This window comes from Leptosomus discolor, chromosome 2, assembly GCF_034619465.1.
Source record: "Leptosomus discolor isolate bLepDis1 chromosome 2, bLepDis1.hap2, whole genome shotgun sequence".
Classification (NCBI taxonomy): Eukaryota; Metazoa; Chordata; class Aves; order Leptosomiformes; family Leptosomidae; genus Leptosomus; species Leptosomus discolor.
In genome coordinates, this window is record NC_141392.1 from 86,343,286 (window position 1) to 86,355,594 (window position 12,309).

Here is a 12,309-nt window from a genome sequence, read left to right on the forward strand (position 1 = left end):
GTGCTTTTGAGGCTTGTTTTGTTCATTTTTCTTGCAAAATGCAGTGCCTGGCTTTTTAAACCAACGTATGTGTCTTCTCCCACTCCCCTGACAAGTCAGAAAAAAATGGTTCATCTCAGTTTGTCGTTGGTCTCCTGGGATGTCATCCCCATAGCTCCTTAGTTAATGAGGTGAATTCAAATGTAAATTTAATGAAGAAAATTTTATTTTAAAAGAGCTCTGTAGCCTATTTAATAGTAATAATGATAACAACAACAATAGTATAGATGCCTCTCATTTTCTGTCTGCTTCAGAATGACTACAAGTGGCACGTCTGCTTGTTGTCAGACTTCTTGGTTAAGAAGTTCAAGATGGAGATCAGCTGCCTTCCCCTCATCCCTGCCCCAGGAAAAGGTTTAATCTTAAATTGAAGTGATCATTCTTCTTTCAGTATTGTGGCATTTCTTGTTGCAGGAGAGATTTTGAAGTCTGCACATCAGCTATGAGTTGTTTGCTGGAAGTATCGGCTCAGTTAGGAGGCATAGAGTCCTTATTTCTTCCAAAGGGGGAGGGCAGGCAAGCTGCAAATCAGATGGCCCTAATCAAGAGCCTAAAGTATATACAAGAAGAAGTTAATAATACATCTGCAGACTTCATAACCTGGAGAACACAGCTTCTTGCTTCCGTGTCAAATTGCAGTGGTAAGGACAATTCTTCTCTGCCCGTTTTGTAATTTAGATAAAGATATAATTTGTTAGGCTGGTTATTGCAGAAGATGGCTCCACGTTGATTCGGATATCCAGAAACACTTCATGAAATTCAAACTTGCAAAGTTTAGTCCAGACTTAAGTTGTGTGGTAATGGGTTCCCCCCCGCCCCGCTTAGTTGCTGTTGATGACAGATCTTACACCATAGCTGTAGATCAGGATTAGCACGATTTTTAGTAGAACTGTGTCGTAAAAATTGCGTAGTGATTATCGTGCTCCTTGCATAGGGAAAACACAGTAACCTGTAATTCAGTGTGTTTCTAAGTAAAACTGCCTGTGTTATCGCTCAAAAGGAAATCAACGGTCAGATGAAGAGTTTGTGGAGCACTTCTCGGCAAAAGTGGAAACTGTTATCCGTGTTGTTCTGTATGCCATCCAGTGTTTGGTTGAGAGAAAACAGGAAGATGGAAAAGAGGAAGAAAAATCTCCAGAGGAAAATGGTAATTTTGTTAATTTACTTAAGGGGGAGGAGGAGAGTTTAAACTACGCAAACTTAAAAATTCCTTGTCTAGCAGAGGTACCAATACACAAGGAAATTGCCATTTTAATAGAAGTTGTCTGCTTAAACAGACATTAAATTAAATTTCTAGATTGCTTGCTATAACACTTTCAGAATGTCTGACTTGATTTCCTTATTTTTTTAATGTATTTCAGACAAAGAGGATGCAGCCTCGTTTGACGTGATTAAAGCAGGACATATAACTAAGCTTTTGGATGAAGATCTCTCTGCTGATTTGGATTCTTTGCATGTGCAGAAAGCAATTTTAGCAGTTTCAGAACTCCTGGAAAGCCTGAAATCTTATGGGGAAGATTACACTTCAGATAAACATAAGGTAAAATTGTTCTTTTCAAGTGTTTATGGCTTAGAGATCTCGAAAGATTTGGAATTGTGAACTCGGTGGTTAAATGTGCATTGCTTCTTGTTGTCCAGTACCTTAGAACTAGAAGCATGTGTGAAAATATGGCCAAATATGGGTATTCTTCTGTAGTGCGAAAGCCAGATGTTCCTTTAGGAAGAAGGAAAGGTTTTGTTTTTTGTGAAAATTTAGAAAAAGCTCTGGGAACTTTAGAAATCGTATTTAAACTGATATTTCTACTTGAGCATCTGTTTTCAGTCTCTATCACCACCCTTTCTGAGGTGCATCTCGTATGTACACAATCACGTTTGACAGCTGTTCTTTGGTTTTTACTGCAGTTCTTCAACCAGTCCTGCTATTTGCTGGTGCGTCTAAAGCCCATGCTCTGCAAGTATTCGGACCTCGTCCTGTTCTACCTCACTGTTTCACTGGCATCTCACAGGAGTACTGGAAAATTGCTTTCTGTTCTAACTAGCATTTTCACAGAGCTTGCCCAAAAGGTAAGTTATTAGAGATAACAGTGGATATATATGGTAAGCATGTATTTAATGTATACAGAAGTCTTAAGTAGAAACTAAGCTGAAAGATGTACTTACTACTACATAAAGTTTTGAGTTTCTGTTTGCCTTTGTAGGGGTTCTGTCTGCCAAAAGAATTACTTGAAGATGAAGCTGGAGAGGGAGCAACACAGTTTCATGATTACGAAGACGGTGGTATTGGAGATGGGGAAGGCAAAAAGGATGTTAGTGACAAAATAGAAAGTGAAGATCAGGCAAGTGTTTGGGGTTATTCTTGTTTAATTCAAGTAAAACTGAAAAGAACCCTTGAAATCTATGTTGTAAATGTCTCGGGTAAAAGAAACATGAAGTTACCTTCAGTTTCCTATTTAGGTTGCCTTTTATCTTTGCATGTAAGTAAATATTGTTGTAGTACTTTAAGCTTTAAAATATATACGCAAGATCCATTGTAATTTTTGGCTTTACCAATAATTCAGATAGAAGACAGTTTTCAAAAGGGTGAAGAGAAGGAGAAAGAGGATCAAGATTCTAAACCAGACATTGAAGGAGAAGACAATGCAATTGAAATGTCAGAAGACTTTGAAGGAAAAATGCATGATGGAGAACAGGAGAAAAAAGGTTTGGTCCTTCCACTATGGCAAACTTATAAGAAATATTGTAGATCAGTCCAATAATGGTTGATACTTTTGTATAATGAAGCATATACCAAAAAGTCAGTGTTAACGACAGAGTAGTGCCGTTTGTATATGAATACTAAAGAGTATTAACGTAAATGCAAAGAAGTGCACAAAGAAAATACTGTCTGTCTTCTGTCACTGTGGTGGGTTTGGAATGAAGGGAGCCAAGTCTTTCTTCCTGTTGTGAGCTGACTTATAGATGCATTTTAAAATTAGTCACTGACTTTGTGGAGCTGTTGAAGATCAGCTTGAGAACGTGGCTGTAGTTGACTTCAAAATGTGACTAACGAAGCTATTATTAACTTGTAAGCAGTGAAAAGAATTTAACTTTGCCGTTTTAAAATGGAAAAAATAGCAACATTTGGTAGATTCATTCAAGTTGCTACTCACCCAAAGGGAAGCAGTTCTTCACTTTAAAGGGTAACAGCTTGAACATCTGAAACTGATGTGGCTTACAAATTACAGTTATGTTAATCTACTTTCAAATGTCTGACAAAGTGTCAACAATTAAGTTCATCTGCACAAGAAGGGAAAGTCCTAAGCTGACAAACAGATGAAGTGGAGCGGACCTTTCCCTTCCCAGCAATGCCAAAACATTTTAAAAATGGAGGAGGGGGAGGGTAAGGAATAGAGAGTTTGAACACACGGGTTTTGCACCTGGGGCTTGTTTGAGGGGGAGAGTGGGTGTCCATATGTCCAAGAGAACCCTTTGAACCACACAATTAGAACCCTGCTCTTCTGAGTGTTAGTGCGTGTCTGTCTTTTTCTGCATCTTTCAATTAACTGCATAGGGTAATGAAAATTAAGGTGCAAGTATGGCTGCTTGTTTCTGAACTGCACAAAACAGTTAGCTTTGTCTTCTGTACTGAAACACGCTGTGAACTGTACACAGAAAATGATAATAGTTCAGATGAAGAGGAGGAGCTGGATAAGCAGATGGGAAATCTTGATAATGCTGAAGCTGATGATAAACTGGATGAGAGGCTCTGGGGAGATGAAGATGAAGATGATGATGAAGATGCCAGTAGTAAAACAGAAGAAACTGGACCAGGAGTAGATGAGGTAAAGAGAACAGGGGTGGGAAGAAGAATATCAGAGGAATTAAACTCTGTTAACTTGATGTGACCTAGACCCTGACCTCACTTGCCTAGCCCTTGGTCTCGGAAAGGGATAATTTGAGTATATTCTAAGTTATTTGGTGTCGTTGCTTTTTCTGTAGTAGATGATGTCTTGTCACTCAGACTTTGAGAAGCAAGTAGCATCATTGAGTTTCTTCTGAATTTGTTGGTTAATAGGAGGATTCAGAGCTTGTTGCGAAAGATGACAATTTGGGCACAGAAAACAAGGATAATAAAAAACAGCCTCCCAAGGATGAGGAAAAAGAGCAACAAGAGGACAACAGTGGAAACAAAGAGAAAATCCATGAACAAATTGATGAGGTAAAAATTATTTGGACTACGTAGAGTATCTTACTGTTAAACCATATTCTGTTGCTCACATCATATGTTTCTGAGAATTTGGAAAGCTCTTTATTTAATAGAGAAGTGCACTGAAAAAAGTTAGTTCATTTCAGAGCTATAAAGAAACCATATTATATCCATTATGTTACGTGTATATTTCCTGATCCATAACCCAGAAAGAATTTCCGTTTGCACTAACCTGAACTTGTAATGGCTGCCAAAACAGGCTTTACACTGAACTGATGTTTTGATGGACAAAGCTTAAAAGTTCTTGTTCTGTTGTGTTTAGCAACAGAAACATCTTAAGTCAGTGGGACTCATCCCAAAAATCTTTAGGCAGTATGCTTCAAGATTCTGCATAGTATGCAAGAGTGCATTTACCATCTGCAAGAGTGCAGATTTATTCAGAATCTTTCAGCCAGGAAAACGGGCTTCTAAACACAAAACATGCTGTTTTGAAGAAGTAACAATTTCTGTAAATGCGTTTGCTGAAATAAATCCTTTTTTGCTATTTGTACACGAGGATATGTACCGCTGGAAATTCATTTTTAACTGATCAGAATGTAATATTGTATCTGGTATTTCTGGGTCCTAGAGAATTCAATAGTATCTTGTTTCTCATCTCTGCCTTCTCTCCCACTTATTACATACCTGTCGGGTTTTTTCCCCAATTCTTTTGCTGACAGCGTGAGTATGATGAGAACGAAGTAGATCCTTATCACGGCCAGCAAGAAAAGCAGCCTGAAGTTGAACCTTTGGACCTTCCGGATAATTTGAACCTGGAGAAAGATGAGAAGAGTGACGAGGAGGAAGAGGATGAAGGTGCAGCTGAAAATCTCTCTACAGGTTCCCAGATGAAAGCCAAACAGAAATAGGGAGGAACAGTCAGATAATGAGCTCTCTTTCTCTATAGGAAGGAGAGAGGTGGTGGTAGGATTCTGTACAACAAGAAGCTGCAAATTCACTTCTGTGTATCAAAATGTCAGAATACCAAATGCAGGCCAGATAAGAGCTCAACATTGCAGCATTTTCCTTTGCCTCCCTTTCCCGCACACTGTGGAGCAGGCTTTCTTGTGTTATCCCACTGATATACCCTAATTTATGCTCGAAGCTCCTTATTTCATTGTCCAGTTGCTTTTGTGGTTTTGTTTTTTTCCTATGATACTTACAGGCATTATTAGTTTAAAGGAAGATAATAGGAATTCATCCTGCTGTATTGTTAGTTGCAAACCAATTGTGACTTAAAGAAATTGTCTGCTATAGAAAATCACGGATTCCATGTATAGAATTCTCAGTATTTTCTTTATTATTTTTTTGATAGGCTGGGCAGTTTTATTCCAAAAATCTGTAATATTCACTGTCTCTGTACTTCACTGAAAGTTTTGTATACCTTTCTGATTTTTTTTTTTTCATCCAGAAGAAGAGAATGCTTTTGAAGTGGATGAGAAACCTGTTGATTTAAGTGAGGCAGAGAAGACAGAAGAACAGAATGATGAGGATGCTGGTGAGACAGAAGGAGATGATCAAGATGAAGAACCAGCTGAAGAAGGCATTTCTGAAGATAAAGAGCAGAAGGAAGATGAAGGGGACAAAGATGCTGATGATCAAGAAGAAAATGCAGGGAACACTGGGGATGAAGCAGAAGAGGAGGAAGAGTCACAACCACCTGATGAGGAAAAAAATGAATCTGCTGAAGATAAGGGGATCCCTGCTGCTGATCAAGGCCTTCAGCCTCAGGTAGAGAGTAATAAATAAAAGCTTTTTTTTTTTTTTTTTTTTACAAGACATAAGTGGATGTGTTCTATGATGCTCTGACACAAATTTGACATTGAGTAGGTGTAATATTAGTGAGAATCTTCATCCGGATAATAGAGCTGTGCTTAGTATTAAACTGGTGTGTTCCTGTTACCTCTTTGGCCTTCTGTTTCCTGATGTTTTTTAGAATGTTAAAATAAACTGATGGTATTTCAGGAAGAAGAGGGTAAAGATAATTCAGAAATGGATGAACAGATCCCTGAGCCTGAGGAAAGAATGGAACATGAAACACAAGGGCAGACTGGGCAAGACAACCTGCAGAGTGACACTGCTGTTGAGCTGGCTGGAGAGGCTTCAGAAAGAGACCAGTCTAAAGAGGTAAATTACATGGAAATATCCTAGTTAAAAGCGCTGAACTTGTGAATATGTTTTCGAGTTACAATCAAGGAATTGCCACCATATTTTTAAGAACTGTGTCTAAGATTCAATTTTTAGAACACCAATTATAGGTTCACTGGAAAAAATTGAAGACCATGTAGATACCTTCAGAGCAGTGAAAACTGTGTGGTAAGTTTAGGCTCATTGTTGAGCTGCAGAACAGTCTTGTCTGCTCTCCACAAGAATAATACTTGTCATTCACAAGAGAAGGTAGCACAGCATTGCAGTTTAACTTCTCAAATTTGTCTACAACAGTTGCTAAATCCCTTTGCAGTTACCGTTGCGATTTTTTTTTTTTTTTTTTTTTTTTTTCCGTCAGGAATATGGAAGTGGAGCTTCAAGTGCTAATCAGTCAGAAGGCCATGAATCCACACGCATGGCCCGGATGGCTTCTCAGAAGCAAAGTAGAAAAAACACCCAGGTTCATCTCTTCTTTTCTATTGTTTTTGGTTTTGTTGTTGTTGTTTTTGTTTTGCTTGGGTTTTTTGAGTTTGAATGTCTTAATATTAACCAGCAAATGGGCAGGACTCAGTTTCTCATTGTTAGAACTCTTGTTCCAGTTGGTGTTTGGTTGTACCTCACTTGAAGTTCACGGTGTTCATTTGCTCTTTTTCAGAGTTTCAAGAGGAAACCTGGTCAGGCAGACAATGAGCGCTCCATGGGAGATCACAACGAACATATCCACAAGCGACTGAGAACCATAGAATCCAGCAGTGAAGCCAGGCAGAATACAACTCAGCCTAAACAAAACGTGGAGGAGGCTGATGCATTTGAACATATTAAACAAGGCTCTGAATGCTATGATGCACAGACATATGGTACGGTGGTATTTCTGGGTGTAGGGAGTTGTCATTGCAGAATCAAATCCCCCATTACTGTAGCTTTTCCCGGTACGTTTTTTAAAGTTATGTTTAACAATCCTTGCATTGGTTCAAGGTGTAGCACCATTTCACTACAATCAATGCTACTGTTTGGCAGTCAGATTCAAACTCATTATAACATTTTTGAAAATACTACGTTGACTCATAAAAATGGATTTTAGTTTAATAAACATATTTAAAATCTGTTCTCTCCAGATCTTACTTCAATTATTTTGAAGCCAAAACTTGCTGTCAGGATAACACTATTTAGGATAACACAGTATCAAACAAATTGATGTCTCTTTAAAAATACTCTTCTAATCTAAATTTAATTAAATAAATTCCTTTCTATTGAATTAACTATTCTGTTCATCAGGTTTTCAGGGCTCGTTAACACAACATGGCACAGCACAGTGAAAGATAAAACTAAGGTTTGAGACAGTAGCTCAGATCTGTTCTGAAGTTCACTAAAACTGATATGTGGTAGCCTTAATGTAGCGGTTTTTTGCAACTTTTCTACTTTTCCTTCCTCTTTCCCCTTAAGCATTATTGCCTTTGTACAGATGTAGCTAGCAAGGAGCAAGAGAAACCTATTATGCCTCTGGAAGAAAAGGAAGAGGGAGATTCTGAAGATGCAGCTATGGAAACAGAAATGCAGAACGATGAGGATCTCAGAGCAGTAGACACAGAGGAGCTGAAGCCAGAAAAAAAGAAGTCTACTGACACTAAAACTCCTGGTAAATTAACTTAGAAAGCATTCTAAATGTACACTGATGTGCATCTTTAAATGTATGTGTAGATATTTATATTTGCAGGTAATGGATGTGTATATGTTTTACAAGACTAAAGCATCTACTCTTAATTGACTTTTCTGCAGCAGTATTGTTACTCCTGCCTAGGAAGTAGCATCAGCCTTTGCTAAATTGGTTGAGTGACAGAGGGCTTTGCTGTTTTCTTTCAAGTTAATGGTCTCTAATCTCTGTCCACTTCTTGGAAGAAGTAAAAAGCAAACACTTTCCTGCTTTTAGACACAATGCCAAATCGCTTAATTGGTATGTAACACCGCATTCCAGTGTCACCAGCATCAGCACCATGTAACTCAACTTTTTTTGTGTGTAACTTCTGCCAAAACACCAAGAAGTTGGGGAGCTGGTCTGAACAACATCTGGTTGAGGTAGCACCGGAGTGTCACTGTCTCACTGCTTTCTTCCTTAAGTGGGAATGAGACAAAACTGAGCTGCCTAACAGAAGATGGCGATGAGATGGGAGCGGGTGGTAGATGAGAAGGTGGTAGGTCCAACTTGTCAGCCACACAAACAAATAACCCAGGTATAAATAACTATCTCTTGCCAATTGCAACAGAAGTATTTCATTTTGGATCTAAGTAAATGACACTGCAGCTTGGAATTTTGAATGGTTTTCTTGCCGAACAACACAAGAGCTGGCTGGAGAGGGGAGACGAGTTTTACCAGCCTGAATTCACCCTCTTGCCTCCCACTCCCTTCAGGTTTAATCTCTTCACTGCAATCTTTCGCTGGACTCACTGCCTTCTTGGTACAGGCATACATGTAATCAATCCGTGTGGTTTTCCACATGATTCTCTAACAGTATGTTCTGAAAAACTAGGATCTTTGAGACATCTCCTAAAATGTCACAGTCTCTTTTTTCTTAGAATAATTCTTAAAAAAATTAGTTGTTAAACAGTGTATTATAGTAGAAACAATAAGAAAATAAAATCTTTGGTCCATTCCTTTATTTGTAAATTGATTTCTGATTTATAGGAAACTGTTCTGTGACAAAACTATAGAGTAAAAGATAAGAGAAGATTGCCACTATTTTTTTATTATTATTTTCTGAATGTTCTCAAGTTGCTTTATACCTCCTGTCACTCTGAGAGGTGTTATGAAGCTTAAAAAATTCACTTCACCAATGGAATTTTCAGGTGTTAAAGATCTGTTTGCTAATACTTTGTTCATTTGGCGAGAAGACTGTAAGAGGGAAGAACAGTTTGCATACAGAAGTGCATATTTATCGGAGAGCTGCAAGGTCTTACATTCATCGTATTCCTAGAATCGATTGTCTTAAAATTTGTCCACTTCTCTTAAAAAAAAACAAACAAACAAACAAAAAAAAAACCAAAAAAACGTCTGGGGCTGTACTGCAAAGCATGTGAGACGCTGTGTAAAAGAGTCGAGATACAATATTGGTTCTTGTATTATGTGTGATCCACAAAGTTAGTAATGAGTTTTTTGATGGTAGGACCAGGTGAAGTGGAGCCAGAGATCCAGACTTTTGACTCGAAGGACGTCAATGACTCTACAACAGAAAAGCTACCAAAGGTGACTGAAGAGAAGCCAGAGAGAAGCAAGGACTCGACCATACATACAGCCCATCAGTTTTTGATGGACACTCCGCAGGTATGATACCCAGGGTGTCTTCTGACAACGACAGTAGTAGAAACAGTCAGGTTTATTTGACCTGTGTTAATGAAACTGTGTGAATGCAAAAGTTTAGAATTAATTTCATTCAGACAACTCGGTAGCTTGCTTTTTCTTAATGAAAACGAATGAAAAGTAACACACAACCCACTGTCGCGTACGCTGCTGAATGATTACTTTAAAATTACAAGCTGTCCCCATCCTTACGTGGGAAGGTCCCATCCTCTTTCTAAAATGAACTTTTGTTTTTCTGACTCTCGAGAACTGTTTTGCTCAGATGAATCTGCTGATCAAATGCTTGGGTAGCGTGGAAAAGCAATGGGCAAGGGTGTGTGGCCTGAAGACAAAAAAAGGGTTCAGTGGGATGAGAGAGCTAGGCATCAGTGACCTTAAAACACAATTGTGGACAAAGAATTCACCTCTGTTAATTCATCACAACATCTTACTTCCTCAAAAAAGCTGATTGCAAATACTGTAGAACTTTTGTGAGCCTTTTATGAATGTCTTAGTTTAAAAAAAACTATTGTAGCTAAGAAAATCCTAGAGCTTCATGTAACACTGATAGTTTCCCAGTGCTATCATAAAAAGCTATAGCATAGAAGCAGTTGCTGGTGGATAACCAGTTGATAAAGTATTTTCAGTGTCTGGTTTTTTAGAAGTGTTGACCTTTTGTGCTTATGTTGTGCCCTAAGTACATACTTGGGAGAGTGATATTTTACTGTTTCTGCGCACAACACGGGAAGGATTGTGTGCCAGCTATACCTGATATTTCTGTCTGAATGCCAAATGTGGCAGCTGTTTGGAAAAAGGATGCTGAATGCAAGAGTGTTCTCCTCTTAGAATAGTTAGGTGCCTTTTTCTTGCTGTGGTGGTGGGTTTTGTGTTGGTGGTTTTGTGGTGTTTTGTTGTTTGGGTTTTTTTTTTAAATTGACATGCAAAACCTGAAACAGGAGGGGGAGCTCTTGCAGCACCAGTTAAGGAGGAAGGGAGAAACGTTGTCGGGGAAAAGCGCAAGTTCTCAGCTTTCAGCAAAAGGACAGGGAAGAAGCCCCCTCCATGTACGTGCCTCCTCCCTTTCTTAAACCTGCAGTAGGTGGCCAGCGGGACTGCTGCTGCTGCTTGAGGAGTGAGAAGCTGTTGGTACAGTTGAGTTTGCATTCGTTGGCTCATTTTCCTTAATCCGGTAAAGCTGGGGGTTATGCAGACCGTACACTACTGTCTGGCTAAACTGTGGTTTTACAAGTCAGGAACAGAAGTGGTCACTGAAAGCACAGTAAAAGCTGAAGAAGTGTCATAAAGCTTGGGTGTCCTTTAACAAAACGGCGTATCAAATAGTATTTGCTGGCAGGTAAAGAGGAAGATGTCATTCAGTTCTTGAAGGGGTTTGAATGAAGCTTTTCAAAAAACATAATTAAGGGAAGGATACCAGATAGGTAGTATTCAATAGTTTGATCTCCATTATACTGTCATTAAATCTGGTGTTTGTCAAGGTAATTTCGTTGAATTATCTTAAAGTTCTGTATTTGATTATTTTCAGTCTCTGTATCAGAGATGTTCCTGTCTTTGTTTCTATGTTGATTGTGTCACAGATGCAGGTATTTATCCTTCGTGTACACAGAAGCTATTAAAAAAATGGAGATTTAGAATCTTCATTTAAGGTTTTATTTTTTTAGGTATTTTTATGTCTAAAAGAATAAGAACAATGCATTTTTACTTTTTTATAGTTTGCTGTAGTTTGGGGATCACCAGATGTGTGAACTTACTTTTCTGTCTCATAAATCTCATAACTACACTTCTAGCACATCGTTAGAGATCCGGAAGAGCTAAGAAAGGAACTTGAAAGGCAATTGGAAGCTTGGCAGACACAGCAGTCTGGAACTCCAGAGGAGGTTCGTGACCTTCTTTCAGAGTAGACTGTCATAAGAATCCTTCATTGCATTATTTCATCTTGGTTTACTGCTGAAGCATTTGAGGAAGCCAAGCAGGCTGGAATATAAATATTCAAAATAGCATGATTTAGGTGCTGGTTTTGCTCTGATGTTTAGCTTACTCTGGAAAAAAAATACATTATTGTTAAAGCAGGATGATGTTTCAGATCTTGTTTTGAATGTGCTGTGTGCTATTTGCAGAGAGGTACTTTATTGATTAATGACTTCTAAAACTTGCATAGTTAGAAATGTTTTTCTCAGTCTTGCCAAGCTCCTTCCGCTTTGAGTTGCCACCTGCAGTTCAGTGCTGGATGCCACTTTCACAAAATTACGATCCACAGAAGCCGTCTCCTTCAGTTGCAGTGGTGGAGTTTGAGCTAACCCACAGCAGGACCAGAATATGATACGTGCTCTGACTGTCCTAGTCATAAATTGTAAACCATATTTGGAAGTAATTCCTGAATGAAATTGCCAGTGTGGAGGCTTAACAATTTTGCTGAATTTTAATTAAATTTAATTTTTGATGGCCGATAGAGAACCTGGCAGACTTTACAGCTTGCCTTGCTGTAATAGCAACTATCAGGTGGGGGCTGTTACAAGATTTCCCTGTATCAACAGCAATGCCAGAGTTG

At 38.6% G+C, this 12,309-nt stretch overlaps 1 protein-coding gene across 1 annotated transcript in view; it reads left to right on the forward strand.

The window, feature by feature from the left end:
- MDN1 (midasin AAA ATPase 1) overlaps nucleotides 1-12,309 on the forward strand; it is a 101,640-nt gene that overhangs the window by 82,116 nt on the left and 7,215 nt on the right. Inside the window, exons 80-95 of the mRNA XM_086460460.1 lie at nucleotides 454-680; nucleotides 1,040-1,186; nucleotides 1,407-1,579; nucleotides 1,942-2,103; nucleotides 2,238-2,375; nucleotides 2,598-2,739; nucleotides 3,691-3,860; nucleotides 4,094-4,237; nucleotides 4,945-5,080; nucleotides 5,679-5,995; nucleotides 6,230-6,391; nucleotides 6,771-6,872; nucleotides 7,068-7,269; nucleotides 7,875-8,048; nucleotides 9,571-9,728; nucleotides 11,549-11,638. Coding sequence (XP_086316586.1) covers nucleotides 454-680; nucleotides 1,040-1,186; nucleotides 1,407-1,579; nucleotides 1,942-2,103; nucleotides 2,238-2,375; nucleotides 2,598-2,739; nucleotides 3,691-3,860; nucleotides 4,094-4,237; nucleotides 4,945-5,080; nucleotides 5,679-5,995; nucleotides 6,230-6,391; nucleotides 6,771-6,872; nucleotides 7,068-7,269; nucleotides 7,875-8,048; nucleotides 9,571-9,728; nucleotides 11,549-11,638 — 2,644 coding nt within the window. The remainder of the gene's footprint in view (nucleotides 1-453; nucleotides 681-1,039; nucleotides 1,187-1,406; nucleotides 1,580-1,941; nucleotides 2,104-2,237; nucleotides 2,376-2,597; nucleotides 2,740-3,690; nucleotides 3,861-4,093; nucleotides 4,238-4,944; nucleotides 5,081-5,678; nucleotides 5,996-6,229; nucleotides 6,392-6,770; nucleotides 6,873-7,067; nucleotides 7,270-7,874; nucleotides 8,049-9,570; nucleotides 9,729-11,548; nucleotides 11,639-12,309) is intronic.